General features: G+C 43.8%; 2 protein-coding genes across 13 annotated transcripts in view; one reads left to right on the top strand and one right to left on the bottom strand.

Moving 5' to 3' along the window:
• Positions 1 to 7598, bottom strand: part of LOC124777348 (diacylglycerol kinase epsilon) — a 197903-nt gene extending 190305 nt beyond the window's left edge. For 3 of the 9 annotated variants that reach the window (XM_047252713.1, XM_047252718.1, XM_047252721.1), the window contains exons 1-2: positions 7232 to 7465; positions 516 to 639 (exon numbers count right to left, since the gene is read on the bottom strand). Coding sequence is in view for 2 of the 9 variants with exons in the window: in XM_047252719.1 (XP_047108675.1) it covers positions 511 to 513 (3 nt within the window). In the remaining 7 variants the exon portion in view is untranslated. The other 6 variants (XM_047252716.1, XM_047252719.1, XM_047252717.1 and 3 more) reach the window with 5 other exon arrangements.
• Positions 7599 to 7954: 356 nt separating this feature from the next.
• LOC124777397 (heparan sulfate glucosamine 3-O-sulfotransferase 3A1) overlaps positions 7955 to 22984 on the top strand; it is a 158809-nt gene continuing 143779 nt past the window's right edge. For 3 of the 4 annotated variants that reach the window (XM_047252789.1, XM_047252790.1, XM_047252792.1), the window contains exons 1-2: positions 7955 to 8365; positions 8449 to 8595. In XM_047252789.1, the coding sequence (XP_047108745.1) occupies positions 8255 to 8365; positions 8449 to 8595 (258 nt within the window). In that variant the 5' untranslated portion in view covers positions 7955 to 8254. The remainder of the gene's footprint in view (positions 8366 to 8448; positions 8596 to 22984) is intronic. The other variant, XM_047252791.1, reaches the window with a different exon arrangement.

Here is a 22984-nt window from a genome sequence, read left to right as displayed (position 1 = left end):
TTTATTCCAAAATAACTGCTGACAAAGGCCTTAATGGCTGAAAGCTATAACTGTTTGTATCTTTTTATTGTGCCTATCATGACTCAGCATCTCTGCTATATAGTGAGTAGCAACTTTCCTTCTCTGGTATTGTTACATTCCATCCTGAATTTTCCATTGTTTGTTATTCACATTTACAGTAGTTAAATAAAGAACGATTCATATGTACTCATATTCAGACAGTAATAATTGGAACCGTTATCCATGCATGAATGAAACAAAATAGTGCCAGGTTAAGAAGCATTTAATATATACCATGGATATTGAAAATTAGATGTCCTGCTAAATTAACACAAATCTGAGCTGATTTAATTCTCAATTAAATAAAAATAAGGATTGGGCAGCTATAATGATATCATGTAAAAGTTAATACAGCAGCACCAATGTGGAATTTCAATAAAACAAATGACAAAAGTAACAAATTATTCTATACATCTCTAAAATTTCCTAGGTATTTATTTCTACTGATACCATGCCTTTTATCCTTGCTTCTCGCTCTCAGCCTGCTTCTTGAAAATATGGCCTCTTCCATTTACAAATCCACAATCTATTTTTTGTAGCTCCATTCCCAGAATCACAATAAACACCTGTAACACAAAACTGTCCCATGACAGGAGAAACATATCGTCAAATTACTAATAAAATAGCTCATATAAGAATGAACAGATCCTAAGTCTATATATTAATATATCAATGTATCTGAAAAGAAGTTGGCTGTATCCGCTCCATTAAAATGGCAGAATAATTTCAGTCTCAAAATAGCAAAAAATTGGAATAATAATTATCTCTATGTATATAGTTTTCAGAAACAATGACAATGTTCCATTTTTGTATAAAACTATCATAATTTTTTAGATAAATATTTCAAGGATTTCATGCCACATCAGATTTGTACGTTAACTTCCTTTGTCATAGTAATCAGTTGTCACCTATAGGTATTTTATTTAGCTGGCCGAGTTATGTCTTGCAAACATAAAAAATTCATGGACATTCTATGTTATCAGAGATTATGTTGATGTAAATGCATTATCAGCTACACTGCGCTAAACTGACACTTGGTGTAGAGAGAGGCAAATGGCCCTTGAAATAAACAAGACATACTGCTCATAAATGGCTGGAAGGATCCAAAGTTGTTTGTTTGCACAATTGGTAATTTTCACTGCAAACACCTATAACCATTAAATATCTAAAAGTATGCATGTGCACATAGCACTGTACTTTCATATGCAAATAGTATCTTGCACTTAACAACTCATAACATAATGTGGTCAGTGTAAAAACATTATGGTGTTATAGTACAGCTTACATGGATGGCTTGACAATGGACGAAAGTCGAAAACTGGCCACCATTTAAATAAAAACAAATTTTTTGTGCAACTGTGACAGTTTTGTAATTTCATTCACTAACAGTAAGTTGCTGCCTATTGGCATACAGCACACTGGAAGTGAGCCAACTTACTTGTATCTGATCATTAAGATTTATCAAATGCTACATATAAATCACAAAATAATTTTCATACAATTCTTTATTATTATTATTATTATTATTATTATTATTATTACTACTACTACTACTACTACTACTACTACTACTAATACCAGTATAATATAGTTTTAAATTTACCCTACACCACAGCAAGAGAGAAAATTTAATCTCAGTCTACTGTTGTAAGTACTCGGTTGAGGCTTGCACTGATGCAAAATGTGGCCTCAAAGTGGGTAGGTCGGAATGCAAAAGGGGATGGAGCAGTGGTTATGGTTGCCAGTGAACATGATTTTCTAACACCCTCCTCCCCCCTCTTTCAAAGCACCAGCCACCTAACAAAGGTGCCAATTTACAGGCTGATTGTACCTGCTGCCAATAACAAATCTGACACAGTGCATGTGCACACAGATAGAACTGATGAGCCACACCATGTATAATTAAGGCAAGATACAAAGAGAAAGACCTTGCAACTAAGAAAAAGTAACAGATAAACTCACTTTCCTAAAGACAGGTGTAAATGATGGACAGGGTCATCTTCCTTCCCATTTCTGCACTCACGTAGGCATAGCGTACAGATCTGTGTTCACAATAGTAGTACTAGGTAAAATACTGCTAATGGTGAAAAGATACTTATATTCATATGAAATAAATTATGAAGTCAAAGTGCTGAGATTTTGTTGCTCTTATAGTCCTCAATCAGTTGCATGGTGCATGAACTTCTCAAGTTTTCAGATGAATGGTTTTAAATTTATGTAAATCTCTGAACTACAATTTCTTGAAAATTATGTTAAAGCAACATACAAAGGGCTGATGAAAACAAGTTGCTATTACATTAAAAGATGGTATAATTGTTTTTAGTATTGTTAAACTCTCTCTTCATAAACCATGGACCCTGCAGTTGGAGGGGAGGTTTGCATGCCTCAACATTACGGATAGGCTCACTATAGGTTCAATCACAACTCAGGGGTATCTGTTGAGAGGCCAGACAAACGTGTAGCTCCTGAAGAGGTGCAGCAGTCTAGATAATTGACTGATTTGGCCTTGTAACATCAACCAAAACAGCCTTGCTGTGCAGGTATAGTGAATGCCCTAAAGCAACAGGAAACCACAGCAGTAATTTTTTGCGAGGGCACAGAGATCTACTGTATGGTTAAATGATGGTGATGGCACTGTCTTGGGTAAAATATTCCAGAGGGTAAACAGGCCCTCATTCAGGTCTCTGGGTGGGGTTTACTCACGTGGATGTCATTATCAGGAGAAAGAAAACTGGCATTCTATAGATCAGAGAGTGTTTAAGTTGCATATAATGGGAATTAATGAAGTTCAGTGGCAGGAGGAACAGGACTTTGGGTCAGGTGAATGCAGGATCATAAATAAAAAATCAAATAAGGGTATTGCCGAAGTAGGTCTACTAATGAATAAGAAAATAGGAATGCAGGTAAGCTGCTATGAACTGGATAGTGAAGGCATTATTGTAGCCAACATAGACATGAAGCCCATATCATCCACCGTAATACAAGTTTATACACCAGCTAGCTCCGCAGGTGATGAAGAGATCGAAGAAATGTATGATGAGATAAAACATATTAGCATAAAAGGAGACGAAAATTTAACAGTGATGGGGAACTGAAATTCAATAGTAAGGAAAGGAGGAGAAGGAAACACAGTGGGCAAATATGGACTGGGGAAAAGAAATGAAAGAGGAAATTGCCGGGTACAATTTTGCACAGTGCATAATTTAATCGCCACTAACACTTGGTTTAAGAATCATGAAAGAAGGTTGTACATGTGTAAGAGAACAGGAGACACCAGAAGATTTCAGATTGAGTATATAATGGTAAGACGGAGATTTCGGAACCAGATTTAAAACTGTAAGAAATTTCTAGGGGCAGTTGTGGATTCTGGGTACATTTTATTGCTTATGAACTGTAAATTAAAACAGTAGAAATTGCAAAAAGGTAGAGAATTAAGAAGACGGAACTTGGATATGTTGAAAGAACCACAAGTTGTCAGATTTAAGGGGGGAGCATTAGGCAACAGTTTACTAGAACAGGAGAACGGAATGCAGGAGAAGACAAATGGTTAGATTTGAGAAAAGAAGTACTGAAGGCACCCAAGGATCAGATAGGTAAAAAAAATAATACCTAGTAGAAATTCTAGGAATGCACAGGAGATACTGAATTTAATTAATGAAAGAGAAAACATAAAAATGCAGTAAATTAAACAGGTGAAATGGAATACAAATATCTAAAAATGACATTGACAGGAACTGGCAAAGTGGCTAGGCAGGAATGGCTAAAGGAAAAATGTAAGGATATAGAAGCATATAACACCAGGGGAAATTCAGATACTGCAGATAAGTAAATTAAAAGAGGGCTTTGGAGAGGAGAGGAGTGGCTGTATAAATATCAAGAGTTTGGATGAAAAACTAGTACTAAGCAAAGAAGTAAAAGCTGAAAGGTGGAAGGAGTGTAATGAGGGTCAATACAAGGGAGATGCACTTGATGACAATATTATAAAAGCAGAAGAGGACGTGGATGAAAATGAGATGGAAGATATGATGTGCGAGAAGAATTTGACAGAGCACTGAAAGCTCTAAGATGAAACAAGGTCCTGTGAGTAGATGATATTGCATCAGAACTACTGATAGCCATGGGAGAGCCAACCATTACAAAACTCTTCCATTTGGTACATATGAGACAGGCAAAACACACTTAGACTTCAAAAAGAATGTAATAATGCCCATTCAAAAGGAAGCAGGTGCTGAAAGGGTGACCATAACCAAACAATCGGTTTAAAAAGACATGGCAGCAGAATACTAAAAGAATTCTTTACACAACAATGGAAAAACTGATAGAAGCTGACCTCAGTGAATATCAATTTGGATTCTGGACAAATGTAGCATACAAGGCAACAATGTCCCATATAATTTCTCCTGGAAGATAGGTTAAGGCAAACCTATGTTTGTAAAATTTTTTAGAGTTAGAGAAAGCTTTTGACAATCCTGACTGGAATACACTCTTTGAAATTCTGGAGACAGCAGGGGCAAAATACAGGGAACAAAAGGCTATTTAAAACTTGCACAGAAACCAAATGGCAGTTATAACAGTTAAGGGGCACAAAAGGGAAGTAGTGATTGTGAAGGGACTGAAACAGGATTGTAACCTATTGCAGGTGGTATTCAATCTGTACACTGAGCAAGCAGTAATGGGGGGGGGGGGGGGGGGGCGGGGATTGCAGTAGGGTGTAATGTTCAAGGAGAAGCAATAAAAACTCTGAGATTTGCAGACAACATTGTAACTCTGTCAGAGACAGCAAAGGACTTGGAAGAAAAGCTGAACATAATAGACAGTGCATTGATTGGAGAATGTAAAACTGACATTAACAAAAGCAAAACAAGGATAATGGAGTGTAGTTGAATTAAATTAGGAGATGCTGAGGGAATTAGATATGAAATACAACACTTAAATTATTACAGCAGTTCTGCTATTTGGGCTACAAAACAACATGATGGTCAAAGTAGACAGGATACAAAATGTAGACTACAATGGCAAGAAAAGCATTTCTGAAGAAGAGAAATTTGTTAACACTGAATATAGATTTGAGTGTCACAAAGTTTTATCCGAAGCTATCTTTATGGAGTGTAGTCATATATTGAAATGAAACATGGACAATAAAAAGATTAGAGAAGAAGAGAATAGAATGCTATATAAAAATGCTGAAGACCAGATGGGTAGATCACGTAACTAATGAGGAGGTACTGAAGAGAACTGGGGAGAAAAGAAATTTGTCCCACAACCTGAGTAGAAGAAAGCACTGGTTGATAGGACACATTCTGAGAATCAAGGGATTACAAATGTAGTACTAGAGGCAAGCATGGGTGATAAAAAGAGGGAGACCAATAGATGAATATAGTAAGCAGATTCAGGAGGATATAAGATATAATAGTTATTACATGATGAGAAGGCTTACATAGGAGACCTGCATCAAACCTGTCTTTGGACTGAAGACCACAACAACATTTAACGTTTGGTCAACTATGCCACATTAAGTGAGGTGGGGATGGCAGGTTATATGGGTTGGAGAGGGGGAGGGGAATGAGCATGGGGGCAGGGGGGGGGGAGGGGGGAATGATAAATTGTTAATCTCCCAATACCGAATCCTAGATATGTGCTTGCTTAAAATCACATTTAATTAGGATGAAAAGGACATTCTTTTGTCATTATCAATAATATTCTGTACAGGTGTTAAAACTTCTACACAAAATCCTTAATCTGTGTGACAGTACCTGCATTTATTAGTTTAAAATGGCAAAGATTGTTGTCTTATCGACAATTGGTACTATTAGTTGGAGAACAAATTACCGGCACAAGGATTATAGCCTAGTTGCTTGTTGCTGTGTTTAACATAAATTTATGGGAGCGGGGCATTTTATGAGAGAGATGGATTACACCTTTTACGAATACCTACTGCGTAAGCTACTCTGCCAATTACAGTAATATGTGTAGAACAACATTAGAAAGTCAAAGTACTGAACAGAATATTAATGGTAGGAAATAACACAAAAATCAGAAAGGTGGTGAGACAGTGGTACCCTATGTAATGTTACTTATTTAAAATATTCATCACTGGAAGATAAGACAACTAGAAGCAAAATTAATATTAGGCCTATGCAAATTCACAGTATCAAATTTGCCAATGACACTGTAATATTGGCAGACTCAAATCATAGCTGAAACATAGAATAGAGGTGGGGTTAAAACTGACACAATGAATGAGCAAAGAGCAAATTGAGGAAGTAACCAAATTTCACTATCTTGGTAGGAATGTGGAAGAAAACAACATATGTCAGAAGGAAATCAAGAGAACAACAGTGGTGAACAAAACAGCAGCTTCCCAATTAAGAACAACAGTCTGCTGAAGAAGCATATCAACTCAGTCACTAAGAAAAGATTTGTAAAAACATCTGTATGGAGTGCATAGGTATATGGATGTGAAACCTGGGCGTTTTCATAGCAAATAAAAAACCGCCTTCAAGCTGGGGGGATCTGGTTCTGGTAGAGAACTGCAACTAGTTGGACTGACAGAAAAGCGAATAAGATGGTCCTACAAAAAAAGAGGGGAGAAGAAAAAACTGCTGAAAGTTACGGCCAAGGAAGAACTCAATGGACACTTAATTACACATAATATTTTATCACAAAACAATTTCGAACAATGTCGTAACAAAGAATGCATGGTGACGATTGAGAACATCCTATAAAAAAAAAAATATGGTAAATTACATAGGGCGTTCTCACGGTGATAATGAAGGCTGCTGCAGGGGGGAAACTGTGCTGCAGACACACGGCTCAGCCTTTTGAAAGATCATAGGCCTACTTTCTATGCACTGCAGCAATAGCTTTGGATATTCTTTACATCTTGTGGAAATATGGTATTCGCTTTTCTATGTGACACGATCTTTTTCCCCCCTCCATTTCGTACCTTTCCTGTTTAGCACACGTGTTAATCACAATGTGATCATATGAAATGACCGTGTACTAAACTTCACGAATCGTGTACGGTATATTAAACACCAACAATGCTTCCTTTCCATTTGATTGGCAATATTTTACGTTGACCTGTTTGATAAATAGTCACATTTGACGTAATAGGCAATATTCAAGTAATCACACCTACGCACGCATTGTTACTCATGTATTATCGTACCTTATACGCAACAGTTGATACACGTGAAGAATTATCAAATTCCTTTCTGATATTTAATCCATCTCCATAGCGCAACTTAGAAATACCGTCAACCGCATTGCCTTATCCTCAACAATTCACTTGACAGATGTCAAATCAATTGATCATAGATAAACAATTATCGACGAATATGCAAAAGCGAAACGACAAGTTCGGGCGATACGTGCTCATAACATCGTTTTTCTGTTATATTCAACGTACAATTTATACGTATTCTCACACGATGTAAGAATTGTTTATTTACAAAGCGCCATCCGGATTAATTTGCTTGCGACTAGTGTGTACAAATTCAGAGACCTTGATGATATCTATGGTCGAAGGTATTTTCTGTCACAATCTAACATAGCTGTGGTTTCTGCTAAGTGTTTACTACACACAAATTTTGTTTGATATTGTATAAGGAAATGAAATGCGTTATTACGTTTACCCTAAAGGAACACAATGGTACCGTTATTAATATGCACTTAATATGACAGGAACTTGTGGTTGGTTCATTGCACAGTTCGTGTTACATTTGTACTTTGTAGCTTGTATTATTAAATAACTGTAACCGATTAAACAGAAAGGGAAATAATTGCGATAGCAATGAGTTTAAACATCATGAAGTAAATTAAAATCACATTTTGCATTAAACAAAGATAATGTTAATTGTAATTGTAGTATGATCTTTGGTCACAACAATGCTGCGGATTTTGTTTACATCACATCTGGTGCCGGCTTCAAAATGACTGGATGTGACAGAAGATTGTTATCCTGTGACGCTCTTAATAAACTCTGATTTGATTATTCTTTGCGATTGTTTTGTTGAGAGTAGTAAGATGATTTCTTTAGTGAACCTGAAGGTGTGTCCTGTTGTTATTTATAGTTCAGGCCTGTCAAGTCACCCTAAGAAGTTGGAACGAAGGTTTGAAGTGATTACTGACATGGTGATGATGTCTATTGACAGAAGTCATACCACCAACATGTGTGGACCTTGTGACTCACATGAATAACAGATCGCTGATTTTCACGTTTGTTTTATTTGGAACTGTCATATATTTGTTTTATACTTTTAATTCCTGTCTCTTGTCGAATATCAATAAATCATTTCGGCGTGTAAGTTCGTACACTAGCTTCTTATTGTTACGTGCTAATTCATTTTATGGATATAATTGTTTAATATCCAATGTATTTTTTAGAGAGTACGTGCCTTTTCATTTGGCACTCTACAAAAGGAAAATGTTGAACCAAAGCGTGATGAACCACAACTTTCTTCTGCTATTGAAAGGCAAAGTGTAGTCCGTGTTGTACCTCTTACTTGGAATGCTATGTACACAGATCTGCAGGTATGCCCCAGAATTATGTTGATGGTATAAAACTCACTAAGCCATTAGCTTAATATATGTAAGTGTCTGTGCCTGTTCTGTTGGTGCAACTAAGACGGAAAATTTGAGTCATATATGAATTTTTAAGTATCAACACAGATGCTGAATTCTCTTGTGACATATATGCAAGCTGTAGTAAAATAAAGAGATTGGATGGGTCAGTTGAACTTAACAGTACTGGATGTTAGCTTCGAGGGTTGGGTTGTTTAGGGGAGGAGACCAGACAGTGAGGTCAGCGGTCTCATTGGATTTGGGAAGGAAGTCGGCCATGCCCTTTCAAAGGAACCGTCCCTGCATTTGTCTGGAGCGATTTAGGGAAATCACGGAAAGTCTAAATCAGGATGGCTGGACACGGGATTCAACTGCCGTCCTCCCGAATGCGAGTCCAGTGGTCGAGCCACAGCGCAACCTCGCTCAGTGTCAGCTTAGACCCGAGACAAAAAGATGTGTAATGTAATGTCATAATTACACAGACAGAACACTTACAACATTTGTTTTGGATGTATATAATTTTTTGAAATTTTGGTTGTGCTTACGTACCAAACTGTAACTAGCCTGAGATTCAGGTTAGGTTCAAAGGTGACAGTTTAGCGTGCAGTAGCAGTAGCTACAATTAACCGTTTTGGATGAACCTTTCTCAGTACTACCTAGTGCTCAAATCAAATTACCCGCCGTAACTAAGACAGAGGTCAGTCATGCCAGCATGACAGACCACCCTGCTGACCCCATGGGGCTTGATGCCTGAGATGTGCACTGGTACTTCTACATTGATGTCTGCTAACATACATACTTTGCATACGAATGTGACGTGCATGGCAATAGGTGGGCCTACTTCAGATTGTACCAATTTGCTTGTGTCAGAATCCCACCTTTACAGTACATACAGCTACATACATATTTAAAAAAATAAAAGACAACATTTAGACTTATCATTGGCCAAATGTGCAAATTGTATGACATTTTTATAAAATAAACCACATCTGGGGTAGCCTACTATCAATTGCAGAAGCAAGGTCCTACACTGAACAGGTAAAAGGACAAAGAGGGCACTGCCACAGTTGTTCCACAATTTGTTCTCCCCCAAACAACACTACCCTCGAAGCTAACATCCAGTACTGTTTAAGTTCAACTGAACCATCTAATCTCTTTATTTTACTAGTCTGCATATATGTCACAAGAGAATTCAGCATTGTACCAGTTATTAGGACTTCATCTCATTCCATTTACTTATGGATGATGGTGCGGTCCCATACTCTGAGGAGCATAGGGAACGATGCGGTAGGCCCACGCCTCCGACTAGGCAAGGTCGTAGCGGAGGTGATTTGCCATTGCCTTCCTCTGACCGTAATGGGGATGAATGATGATGATGAAGACAACACAACAACACCCAGTCATCTCGAGGCAGGGAAAATCCCTGACCCCACTGGAAATCGAACCCGGTACCCCGTGCGCTGGAATCAAGAATGCTACTGCAAGACCACGAGCTGCAGACATTTACGTATGGAGCACAGGAATAATGAGTGTTTAAATGTTGGTGCCATGCGGGCAGTCACGTGTTCAGAGAAATTCTGGAGCTTTGTTTTTGAGTTATTAAATTTTCGTTTTGTCACACTCAGAGTTGTCATCTGTTCACGGAACCACCACCAAGCAAGGTGGCACAGTTGTTAGCACACTGGACTCTGATCTGGGAGGACGATGGTTCAAACACACGTCTGGCCATCCTGATTTAGGTTTTCTGTGATTTCCCTAAATTGCTTCAGGCAAATGTCGTGATGGTTCCTTTGAAAGGGCACGGCTGACTTCCTTCCCAATCCTCCCCTAATCTGATGGGACTGGTGACCTCACTGATTGGTCCCCTCCCCAAACCCACCGACCAACCAATGGAACTGCTCTCATGACTTGTGCACTGGAACCAGTGTATGTTGCAGACAAAGAGTAGTTCATAACAGTTAGACATTGCTGGTAAAGCATGGTTTACAAGCATTGCATACAGCGGCCAATGGGGAGTGTGGGAAGATGTCCATGTGAGGTTCTGGGGATTGTGGTCAAAGAGGCAGTCACTTTCTCTTTCCTCATCCTGTAGTCTGACAACACGCATCCTTCCTTCAAGTTTGTAGCACTCCAGATTTCAATCTGCAGTAATTTAGCTGTGGTGGCTCCCCCCTGCGGGTTTGGGGGTTAGAATAGGCCCGCGGTATTCCTGCCTGTCGTAAGAGGCGACTAAAAGGAGTCTCAAATGTTTCAGCCTTATGTGATGGTCCCGTCTCGGGTTTGACCTCCATCTTTCAAAATTGTTCCGAAGAGCGAGCCAATTGGGGAAGGGCACCTTACATGGTGCACTGTATCTGTCGTGCATTGAGACCTTTAGCCAGCTTTCTCGTCGTTGCAATGGCGTCCAGCTCGTTTTCCATCTCTTGGACGAGGATACGTCCATGGGTGCGATTTCCACGCTGCACTGAGCAGTGTTGTTTTTCGCTGCGACGGCGACCTCATACATTTTTGCACCTAAGATCCAGCACGGTAGCCGATCTGTTGTGATGGGGCCGCCATGTACCCTGTTGGTTGTAGCCCCCTGACAACACACGGATCGCTCTACTGATGCCTGCGCCGTTTACTCCCCATGTATGCCAAGGAGTAGATGCCCATCTCCCTGGGGCATCAGGACTCCCGGCAATGGCCATCCTGCCAGGTGGCCCTTGCTGTGGCTGGGTGGCGCCCATGGGGAGGCCCCTTGGTCGGAGTAGGTGGCATCAGGGTGAATGACACGCAATGAAGCATGGCACATCATCTCTTGCTGGTGGCCAGCCACCAGCAGTCTCTAAGCGTTCGAGGGCTCATTTTAAAGGTAACGTTTATGACCCCAAATCGTTCCCATCCCTGCCCACACCATGGAAGGAATGAAAGGCAATGAATGACAGTGACACGTATTCGCCCCGGTATCTCGTCTGTACCAGAGGTGATGGGGAATCCTTTGTCTCCGTGAAGCCTCAGTTCTTTGTAGAGCATTTAGAGGACAAGTTTGGGGAGGTGGAGGGCTTGTCCAAAATGCGCTCTGGGTCAGTTTTGATAAAAACGGCATCATCCGCCCAGTCACACAGGTTACTTGCTTGTGACAAGTTGGGGGATGTTAACGTTACCATCACACCACATAAGAGTTTAAATATGGTCCAGGGTGTTATTTTCCATAGGGACCTACTTTTGCAGTCTGATGACGAGCTGCGCACCTACTTAGAGTGTAGAGGTGTTCATTTTGTCCGGCGCGTTCATCGGGGTCCGAGGGACAATCAGGTTGCTACCGGTGCCTTCATCTTGGCCTTCAAGGGTGAGGAGAAGGTCAAGGTGATGGTCTACCATTGTGACGTCAAGCCTTATATCCCACCCCCGATGTGGTGCTTTAAGTGCTGGAAGTTCGGCCATATGTCTTCCTGCTGCACTTCCAGCCTCACATGTCGAGATTGTGGACGCCCATCTCATTCCGATACTCCATGTGCTCCGCCTCCCATCTGTGTCAACTGTGGAGAGCCTCATTCACCTTGCTCGCCAGACTGCAGGATCTTACAGAAAGAACGCAAAATCATGGAATATAAGACCCTGGACCGACTGACTTACACTGAGGCTAAGCGGAAATTTGAACGGCTACATCTCGTGCGCATGATGGCATCTTATGCCTCAACTGTCACTCCTGCTCCAGCTCCTTTAGCTGCACCACCAACAGTCAGCTCTCAGAGTCAGAGGACCTCACCTGCCCCCTTGACGATGGGGACCCCTTCTCTCGCTGTTGCTCCCACACCATCTACCTCGGGAGCAGCACCCACTAAACCACCGGGGACACCAGTCCCCACTTCTAAGCCGGAGAAGCGTAAGTCTTCTTCGGCTTCTCTCGCTCGGAAGGGATCCCTTGGGTCACTCCCTTCCCAGGTTCCTACCAGCGGCACAGCAGACACCAACCAGTGGCTGAAGAAGCCACAGGTCGCTGGTCGTTGAGCTTCGTGATCATCTTTGGTCCCGGAGACTGACTCCAATAAGCCCTCTCAACAACGACAACCAAAGGAACAGCGAGAGAAAACGACATTGAAGACCCGTAAGACCAAGACACCTGCGGTGGCACCTACTTCACCGCTACCTACGAGCTCTGCATCTGAGGATGCGGTGGAGATTCTTGCGTCCGGTGAGGACCTCGATCTCACCGGTCCCTCAGACGCAATGGGTAGCACTTGCACGGGTGCTCCATCAGAGGCAGCAGGTGACCCAGAGGTGTAATCTGCCTTCCCAGTCCCGTCACGCCTTTCTCAGCCATGGACAATTCCATCCTCCAGTGGAACTGCAGCAGTTTCTTCCACCATCTAGCTGAGCTCCGACAGCTTATCAGCCTTCACCCTTTCTTCTGCATTGCTCTTCAGGAAACTTGGTTTCCAGCAATGCGAACCCCTGCCCTCCGTGGCTATCGGGGTTATTATAAGAACCGGGCAGCTTATGAAAGGGTGTCTGGTGGCGTCTGCATATATGTCCTTAACTCTCTTCACAGCGAGTCTATCCCCCTACAAACAGCTTTAGAGGCTGACACTGTTCGGGTGTGGACGCCACGGGCTGTTACCATCTGCAGTCTTTACCTTCCACCGGATGGTGATGTCGCGCAGCTTGTCCTGGCTGCGCTGATAGCCCAATTGCTGCCACCTGTCTTATTACTGGGCGACTTCAACGCCCATAACCCTCTGTGGGGTGGGTCAGTGGCGACAGGTCGAGGCGCCACCATTGAGCATTTATTGGCACAGCTCAATCTTTCGCTGTTAAATGATGGTTCCTTCACACACTTCAGTGTGGCACGTGGCACGTACTCCGCCATTGACCTTTCGATCTGCAGCCCTAGCCTCTTACCATCTGTCCAATGGAGAGTGCATGACGACCTGTGTGGTAGCGACCACTTTCCGATCTTTCTGTCACTGCCACAGCGTCAGTCTTCTGGGTGCCCTTGCAGGTGGGCAATGAATAATGCTGACTGGGACTTGTTTTCCTACATTGCCGCTATTGAGCCTCTCTCTAATGATGGCATTGATGCGGTGGTTCAGTCGGTCACCACGGGCACCGTTACTGCCGTCGAATCTTCCATTCCCAGTTCCTCTGGGTCCCCTCGGCGGCGGACTGTGCCTTGGTGGTTGCCTGAGGTCGCTGAAGCGATTAAAAATCGCCGGCGGGCGCTCCAGCGTCACAAGCGACATCCCTGCGTTGAACACCTCATTACCTTCAAACGTCTGCGTGCGCGGGCACGCCGCCTTATCCGCCAAAGCAAGCAGGAGTGCTGGGAGCGGTATGTGTCCACCATTGGCCTCCATGTCTCTCCATCGAAGGTCTGGGCCAAGATCTGACGCCTCTATGGCTATCGGACCCCTGTCAGCATCCCTGCGCTCTCACTGAATGGAGCAGTTTGTACAGACTCTGACAAAATTGCCAACTGCTTGGCAGAGCATTTTGCTCTGAGTTCCGCTTCTTCCAATTACCCCCTGGCCTTCCGCTCCATTAAAGAGCGGATGGAACGTCGGAGCCATTCTTTTCGCACCCACCATTCTGAATCCTACAATGCTCCATTCAGTAAGTGGGAATTTCACAGTGCCCTTGCCGCTTGCCCTGATACCGCTCCTGGGCCAGATCGCATCCACTGTCAGATGCTGAAACACCTTTCAGTGGACTGCAAGCGACGCCTCCTCAACCTTTACAACCGTCTCTGGGTCGAGGGTGAGTTTCCGTCACAATGGCGGGAAAGCATTGTCATCCCCGTTTTGAAACCGGGCAAGAGCCCTTTGGAGGTGGACAGCTACCGCCCCATTAGCCTCACCAACGTTCTTTGCAAGCTTCTCGAACGGATGGTGAGCCGGCGCTTGAATTGGGTACTGGAGTCTCGGGGCCTTCTGGCTCTGTCTCAGGGTGGGTTCCATAAAGGCCACTCCGCCACCGATAATCTGGTGAGTCTGGAGTTGGCCATCCGTACTGCCTTTGCCCGCTGTCAGCACCTGGTCACTGTCTTTTTCGACAAGCGGAAGGTGTACAATATGACATGGCGTCATCACATACTTTCTACGCTTCATGGATGGGGTCTTCGGGGCCCTCTGCCGATCTTTATCCGAAATTTTCTGTCGTATCGTACCTTCTGCATGCAAGTCGCGGCCTCTCATAGTTCCTCCCGAGTCCAGGAGAACGGGGTACCACAGGGATCTGTCCTCAGTGTCTGCGGCGGTGGGAAATTCTGTCTCCGCTTCCCTGTATGCTGACGACTTCTGCCTTTACTACCGCTCTACTGGCATTGCAGCTGTTGAACGTCAGCTACAGGGCGCTGTCCGCAAGGCGCAGTCTTGGGCTGTAGCACAAGGTTTTCAGTTTTCGGCTCCCAAGACCCGCGTTATGCATTTCTGCCGGCGCCGAACAGTCCAACTTGAGCCGCGGCTTTATCTTGCCGACGAACTCCTTGCTGTGGTGGAGACCCACAAGTTTTTGGGTGTAGTTTTTGATGCCCAGCTGACTTGGCTGCCTCATATTTGGCAGCTTAAACAGGCGTGTTGGCAGCATCTAAATGCTCTGAGATGCTTGAGCCACACCCGCTGGGGCGCCGACCGATCTACCCTGTTACGGCTCTACCAGGCGTTAATCCAGTCTCGTCTGGATTATGGGAGCCTGGCTTATGGCTCAGCATCCCCATCTGCGCTGTGGGTACTGGACCCAATCCTATACAGCGGAATACGCCTTGCCACTAGTGCTTTCCAGACCAGCCCAGTGGACAGCATACTTGCGGAGGCAGGTGTCCCTCCATTGCGGTTCAGGCACCAAAATTTACTGGCCGCTTATGCTGCCCATGTTTTTATCTTGCCCGGGCATCCAAACTATCGTCTCCTGTTCCCGCGATCGGTCGTCCATCTGCCAGAACGTCGGCCCCGGTCAGGTTGTACGATCGCGGTCCGCGTCAAAGAGCTTCTCTCCGGGCTTAGGGTTTTCACTGTTCCACCTCCTTTTTGGGGCAATTTGCATACACCCCCATGATTTGTTCCTCGCCCTTGCCTTCGGCTCGACTTGGCACAGGGCCTGAAGGACTCAGTCCCTCCAGAGGCCTTCCGCCGCCGCTTTTATTCCATCCTGGCCACGTATCAGGGCTCTGACATTGTTTACACTGACGGTTCGATGGTTGCTAGTCGTGTCGGTTATGCGCTAACTGTAGGAGACCATTCCGAACAACGTTCCTTGCCGGCTGGCTGCCGCGTTTACACTGCTGAGCTGGTCGCCATCTTTCGAGCCCTAGAGTATATCCGCTCCTGCTCAGGTGAGTCCTTCGTGATTTGTAGCAATTCCCTGAGCGGTTTACGAGCTCTCGACCAGTATTTCCCTCGTTCTCGTCTAGTGATGGCTATCCAGGAGTCCCTGCATACTCTTGCCCGTTGTGGCCGCTCTGTGGTCTTTGTGTGGACCCCCGGTCATGTCGGTATCCCGGGCAATGAACATGTTGACCGCCTGGCGAAAGAGGCCTCCAGGCAACCATCTCTGGATGTTGGCCTCCCAGAGACTGATTTGCGAGTGGTCCTCCGCCGAAAAGTTTTTGCGCTTTGGGACGCTGAATGGCGCGATCAGATCATGCCCAATAAACTCCGTGCCATTAAGGAGACGACGACTGTGTGGCGGTCATCCATGCGAGCCAACCGAAGGGACTCAGTCGTCCTTTGTTGGCTCCGCATTGGCCACTCCCGGCTGACACACAGTTACTTACTGCGTCGGGAGGACCCTCCTCTGTGTCGTTGTGGGGTGGCTTTGACAGTGGCCCACATTTTGTTGGCCTGCCCCCTTTTAGCTGTGGTCAGGCGGACATTTGCACTGCCTGATACGCTCCCTGCCTTTTTAACTAATGGCCCTGCTATGGCTGGCTTAGTTTTACGTTTTATTCGGGCAGGGGTTTTTTATCATTTAATATGAGTGGTTATGTTTTATTTTATTGTTTTGTGTTGATTCTGGCCTTTGGCCTACGGTTTTAAACTGAGTTTTTAATGTGTTCTCGGTGGTTAGCTTTTCCCTTTTTATTCTAGGCTCGGCCAACCGCTGCCACACTCCATATGATTTTAATTTGTTATTTATTTATTTATTTATTTATTTAACCTGGCAAGATTAGGGCCATCAGGCCCTCTCTTACATCTAACCAGGCATTCTGCTTATTTTACATTCATATGTTTTAGTAGGCATGTTAAACTACATCTAGTACAAAAAGTGAAATAAACAATTTGAAAGGTACACCTGGAAATATACATACATATAGAGTTTATATTCTTAGGTCACAAGTACTGTTATAATTAGACATTATTGAAGAGACAGATTTTAGATAGGAGTGCCGGCAGCAGGGAGTATGAGGGAGACTCATGGTGAAGGGAGGAGAAGAATAGAGACATGATGAAACATAATTAAGGAAATATAAAGGAAAAGAAGATTGTGTGGCTAATAGAGAAAGATGAAGAGGAAGGCATCTCAGGAGCAAGATAGGAGACGCTAGCTTTGCTATTTGACAGATGAGGGGATTGTCCTTGTACATTAATTTTGTGGAGAACTTTGTGAGGATGATAGGAAATGCTTCAACTTCTTCTTAAAAGCAGCAGGAGATCGAATTTTGCGCAAGGTAAGGGGCAGTTTGTTCCAGAGGCGGACAGCGGCAACTGAGAAGGAGTTTGCAAAAGTTTTTGTTTTGTGAGTGGGCACAGTTAGGATACCAAATAAGAGTGACCTCGTGTTTCGATTATGATGACATGACAGGTTTTTAATCTCTGAAGCAAGGTACTGGGGTGCTTGCGCGCTGAGGAGTCGGTGGAGTAGACATAGAGTGTGGTAGTCATGCAATTTGTCCGGCCGCAGCCACCCTAGCTCGGAGTATGAAGCACTAACATGATCATATCGGCGAATGTTGCAGGTGTAACGCACACAGGCATTCATGGTTAGCTCTAGCCGTCTTTTGTTTTCACTACTCATGCCTTGTTGAATCACATCACAATAGTGGAGGTTCGGTAGAACGAGTGCTTGCACGAGCTGGCGTTTCAAGTCCTGTGGAAATATGTTCCGAAACTTTTTGAGAGCATAGAGACAAGCAGACGTCTTTCGGCACACTGCGACTGTATTCGCCCAGTTGAGATGCTCATCCAAAGTTACACCCAAGTTCTTCACTGTTTTCTGATATGGTATTGGAGTACCGTCGAGCAGAATAGGAGGTAGCCGTTCGCGGAAATCTGAACTTATTAATTTCTGATGGGCTATTAAGATTACTTGCGTCTTTTTTGCATTTAGTTTAAGCCTCAGGTTTTTCGCCCATCTCACTACTGAAGACAGATCATCATTCATCTGAGCGATTGCAGTGTTTACATCTTCAGGTCTGATGCTTAGATAGAGCTGGAGGTCGTCGGCATAGAAATGATATTTACAGGAGGACAGAACCGACGAAATATCGTTGACATATAAAGAAAACAAAAGTGGTCCTAAGACTGATCCTTGTGGCACTCCCGAGGAAACATGTTTCCAGGAAGATTTTTCATTTACGCAGACAACACATTGCTGTCTGTCTTTTAAGTAGCTTTCAAACCATCTCATTGCACTATCAGAGAAATTAAGCTGTTGCATTTTTCTGAGCAATATGTCAAAGTTAACAGTGTCAAAAGCTTTGCTGAAGTCCAGTAGCGTCAGTATTGTTGCCTTTCGATTGTCGATGGCATATTTCAGGTCATCAGTTACTTTAATTAGACCAGTGTTTGTGCTGTGATGTTTACGGAAACCGGATTGAAATTTGTCATATTGGCTGAATTCATGCAAGTGTTCAGTGATTTGGTCATGAACAATATATTCAAGTGCTTTGGAAACAGCGGGCAGTATGCTAATTGATCGGTAATCACTAGGCAGTTGCGGGTTTTCGATCTTAGGGATGGGTAGAATTAGGCTTCTTTTCCATGCAGTGGGATATATTCCGTTCACGAGGGAAAAATTAAATATGTCAGTTAAGACAGATACTAAGATATCGGCAACATTCTTAATCATGGTTATACCGATACTGTCGTTGCCTATTGCATCAGAAGAGATTCTCATTATTGCTTTTCTTGCCGTATTTGTTGTTACATGTTTTAGATGGAAGGTATCGTTGTTAGTTATCCTGTTTGGGGATTCTTGTGGACGGTAATTATCAGCTGTGCTGGTATTCAGAGGTGCAGAGAAGAATTCATTTAATTCGTTAGCTGACACATGAAAAGTAGTTTCCGATTTTGCCTTTCCGACCCCCAAGCTACGGAGATTCTTCCATAGAGTCGTGGGCGTCAGATCGCTGCATACAAGGGAGCGAGCATGCCTGATTTTAGCATTGCGAATGCATTGTTTCACTCTGTTCCATAGCTTTCTATATTCTTCGAAATGCTCGGGTTTCGGATCTGCCTTGAAACGCCTGTGGGCAGCATCCCTATTAGTCATCATTTGACGTAATTCAGCTGTCAGCCATGGAGCAGGAGATTTTCTTACACGGATTGTGCGCACAGGTGCATGTTTGTCATAGAGGGCAGTGAGTTTATCACCAAGTTCATTAATTTTGCCGTCGATTGTGGGTTTTCTGATTATTTGATGCCATGAGATTTCTGAGCAATCGGCTGTTAGAGCGTCAAGGTCAATACGTTTCATGTTCCTACAAGTTATGTAACGCGATTTGATCCTTGGGGGCTTCACAGAGTAGGCCAGGAATATTACATCATGTGCTGAGAGGCCAGGGGCCGATGTTTGACCATCATCTCTTACTTTGTCAGTCTGTTTCATTGCGATTACGTCTATAAGAGTATGACTGTGCGCCGTATGGTGTGTAGGTTGTAATGGAAGAATGTTCATGCTATTGCAACTAAACAGTCTTCTTAGGTTTATTGTGGAGGGAGTGTCTCTTAGCAGGTCTATGTTCAAGTCACCCATTACGATGACATGTTCGTATTGACACTGAAGTGAATGTAATTCCGACTGGAAGGAACTCATTGAGCTTATTTTTGGTGGCTTGTACACGACGCCAGTCAAGAATTTCCGGCTTTGTATGTTTATTTCAATGAACATGAATTCAGCCTCTTTTTCTTCAGCAGGATTTGACGTACATAAGACTTTCGCTTTGAGATCTGTTCGTATATACGCGCCGACCCCGCCACCTCGCTTTTTTTATCTGTCTGCCCTAAGAAATGTGTACCCTGGGAGATGAAAAGATGCAGAGGATATGTGTGGTTTCAACCACGTTATGTCTGTTCTTTGTCTGAGTTTTTCTTGTCCTGTGTTGTCTGTTGTTTTTTTTACTCTGTGTAGTAGTTTTTAAGTTTTGGAACAAGGGACCGATGACCGTTGCAGTCTGGTCCCTTTAATCCCACAAACCAACCAACCTGTGGTGGCTTCTCCAAGCAACTGGTGCGATACTCTCCTTCCTTAGGCATGCCCCTTGCACCCCAACGTCCACTCCTTTGTCTTTCCCTGTACCTGTACAGTACACACTGTAATTAATCTAATCTTGTCCTTAAGACTCCAATGGCGGTGATACATAGGGTGCTGTAGTAAACTCGTAGATTCATCATTTAAAGCTGATTCTTGAAACTGCACAAGTATGCTTTTTCAGGATGGTTTGCATCTGTCTTCAATTGTCTACCAGTTTACTTTCTGCAACATCTCCGTGTCCCTCTCTCCCTTGGACAAACAAACCTATGACCATCATACACCTCTGTATCAATATCCCCTGTTAGTCCTGTTTAGTACTTGTCAGACACGTGAACTGTATTGCAGGATGGTTTGCATGAGTGTTCTGTAAGCAGTTTCTTTTACAGACTGATTTCATTTCCATAACATAATACCATGAACAGAAGACTGCCACCTAATATACCTATAACTGAGCCTATGTGGTCGTTCATGTCATATCTCTACCAATTGTTACACCCAAATTGAACAGTGGAACTCCAGGTAGAAATAACAATAATTTAGAAAATGATGGATTGTTACTTACCATAAGGAAGACATGTTAAATTGCAGACAAAAAGACACTTACATAAAGCTTTTGGCCACAGCCTTCATCAGCAAAAGAGAAGCACAAACCATTCATACACACAAGCAAGCACACATAATGCACACATGACCACCAACTCTGGCAGCTTGGGCCAGAGTGCAACTATCACATGGGATGCAAACAGCAATCTGCAGGGGGCGGAGAAGGGGAAAGGATAGTAGTGTATGGGTGTGGGGAGAGGCAAATTCTGTCTGTGGAGTGTGCAGTGACCATAATGCCAACAGGCGCAGCATCAGGAGGTTATGAGGCAGGGAGGCGGAGAAAAATAGGAGCAAAAGAAGAGATGAATGGGCAGAGGGCGACAAACAGAGTGTGTGGGAGATGTGAATGGGAAGGAGATGATAGAACAGAGCGAGTGGAAACTGTCGGCTTGAGGATGTGGGGACAATATCTTACCATAGATTGAGGCCAGGGTGATTATGAGAGTAGAGAATGTGTTGTAAGGATAACTGCCATCAGCACAGTTAAGTAAAGCTGGTGGTGCAGGGAGGATCCAGATGGCTCAGGTAGTGAAGCAGCCATTGAAATCAAGCGTATTAGGTTCAGCTGCATGTTGTACCACAGGGTGGTCTATTTTGCTCTTGACCGCAGTACAGAGGCATCCGTTCATCCTGGTGGACAGCTGGTTGGTAGTCATACCAATATAAAAAGCTGTGCAGTGATTGCAGCAGAGCTGGTAAATGACATGACTGCTTTCACAGGTGGCCCAGCACCTGATGCGGAAGCATAAATTTGTGACATGACTGCAATAGAAAATCTAGGTGGTTGGTTTGGGCCAGTGTTGCACCTTGGTCTTCTACATAGATGATATCCTTGTGGCAAGGGATTGAGATTGGAAGTGGCATGGTGATAGACTAGAATGTTGTGGAGGTTGGGTAGGCAGCAGAACACCACTTTAGGATGGGTGGCAAAGATCTCGGATAGGATAGCCCTCATTTCAGGGCATGATGATAGTTATTCAAAGCCTTGGCAAAGGATGTGGTTCAGTTGTTCCAGTCTGGGGTGGCACTGAGTGACAAAGACACTCCTTCGTATCTGGTTCTTGGGTTGGTGGGAGGGGAAGGGGCATAGAGGCTTGTTTGCAGACTAGGTAGGTCTGGGGGATAGTGTCTGTCTGTCTGTGAAGGCCTTGGTGAAACCCTCAGCATATTGAGCAAGGGAGTTCTGGTCACTGCAGATATGCTGTCCCCAGTTGACCAAACTTTATGGGTGGGATTTTGTAGTGTGAAAGGGGTGACAGCTGTTGCAGTACAGTTACTGTTTTTTGTTGGTTGGTGGGTTTAATTTGGACAGAGATGTGGATGGGGCCATCAAAGGAGAAGAGGTCAACATCTAGAATGTGGCACGCGTAGTTGAGGAGGAACAGGTGAAGCGGGAGAGAAGGTAATGAGGTTGTGAAGGAACTAAGATAGGTTGTCTTGGCTGTGAGTTCAGATCGTGAAAGATATTATCAATGAACCTGAACCAGACCAGGGGTTCAGCATTTTGGGAGGTTAGGAGGATCTCCTTTAGATGGCCTACAAACAAGTTGACATAGGAGTGTGCCATGCAGGTCCCCATGGCTGTGCTACAGATTTGTTTGTATACCTTCTCTTCAAAGGAGAAGTAGATGTGAGTTAGGAGAAAGTTAATAAGGTGCACAAGGAATGGGATAGTGGGCTTGGAGTCTGATGGACGTTGGGAGAGATAGTGTTCAATAGCGGCAAGACCATGAGCATCAGGGATATTGGTGAATAGGAAGGTGGCATCAACAGTGACGATTAGGGATTGAAGAGATAAAGGGGTGGGGATGGTGGAGAATTGATGAAGGAAGTGGTTGGTGTCTTTGACATAGGAGGCTAGATTACAGACAATTGGTTGGTGATGTAGGTCAGTGAGGCCCAAAATTATTTCACTGGGTACGTAGTAACCATCTGTGATTGTTGGGTTTGTGGATTTCAGTGAGCATGTGGAAGGTGTGTGTGTGTGGGGTGTCATAGGGGCGAGAAGAGAAATTGGTTCAGGGGAGATGTTCTGGAAAGGGCTTAAGGCTTTAAGTAGGGATTGGAGGTTGCATTGGACTTCTGGGATGGGATAACTCTGGCAGAGTTTATAGGGGGAGGAGTCAGATAATAGGTGGAGGTCATTTGCCAGAAGGCCACTGCGATTCATAACAACAGTGGAACCGTTTGCAGGTAGGATGATTGGGTCAGGATTTGTTTTGAGGTTGTATATAGCTATTCTTTCTTCTGCTGGAAGGTTGATGTTCTAAGGAAGGGTCTTGGGGAAGGATGGTGAAGCTAAGTT

This window comes from Schistocerca piceifrons, chromosome 2 (genome assembly GCF_021461385.2).
Source record: "Schistocerca piceifrons isolate TAMUIC-IGC-003096 chromosome 2, iqSchPice1.1, whole genome shotgun sequence".
Classification (NCBI taxonomy): domain Eukaryota; kingdom Metazoa; phylum Arthropoda; class Insecta; order Orthoptera; family Acrididae; genus Schistocerca; species Schistocerca piceifrons.
Note: the sequence above shows the minus strand (reverse complement) of the source record. Positions and strands in the feature narration are given on the sequence as shown.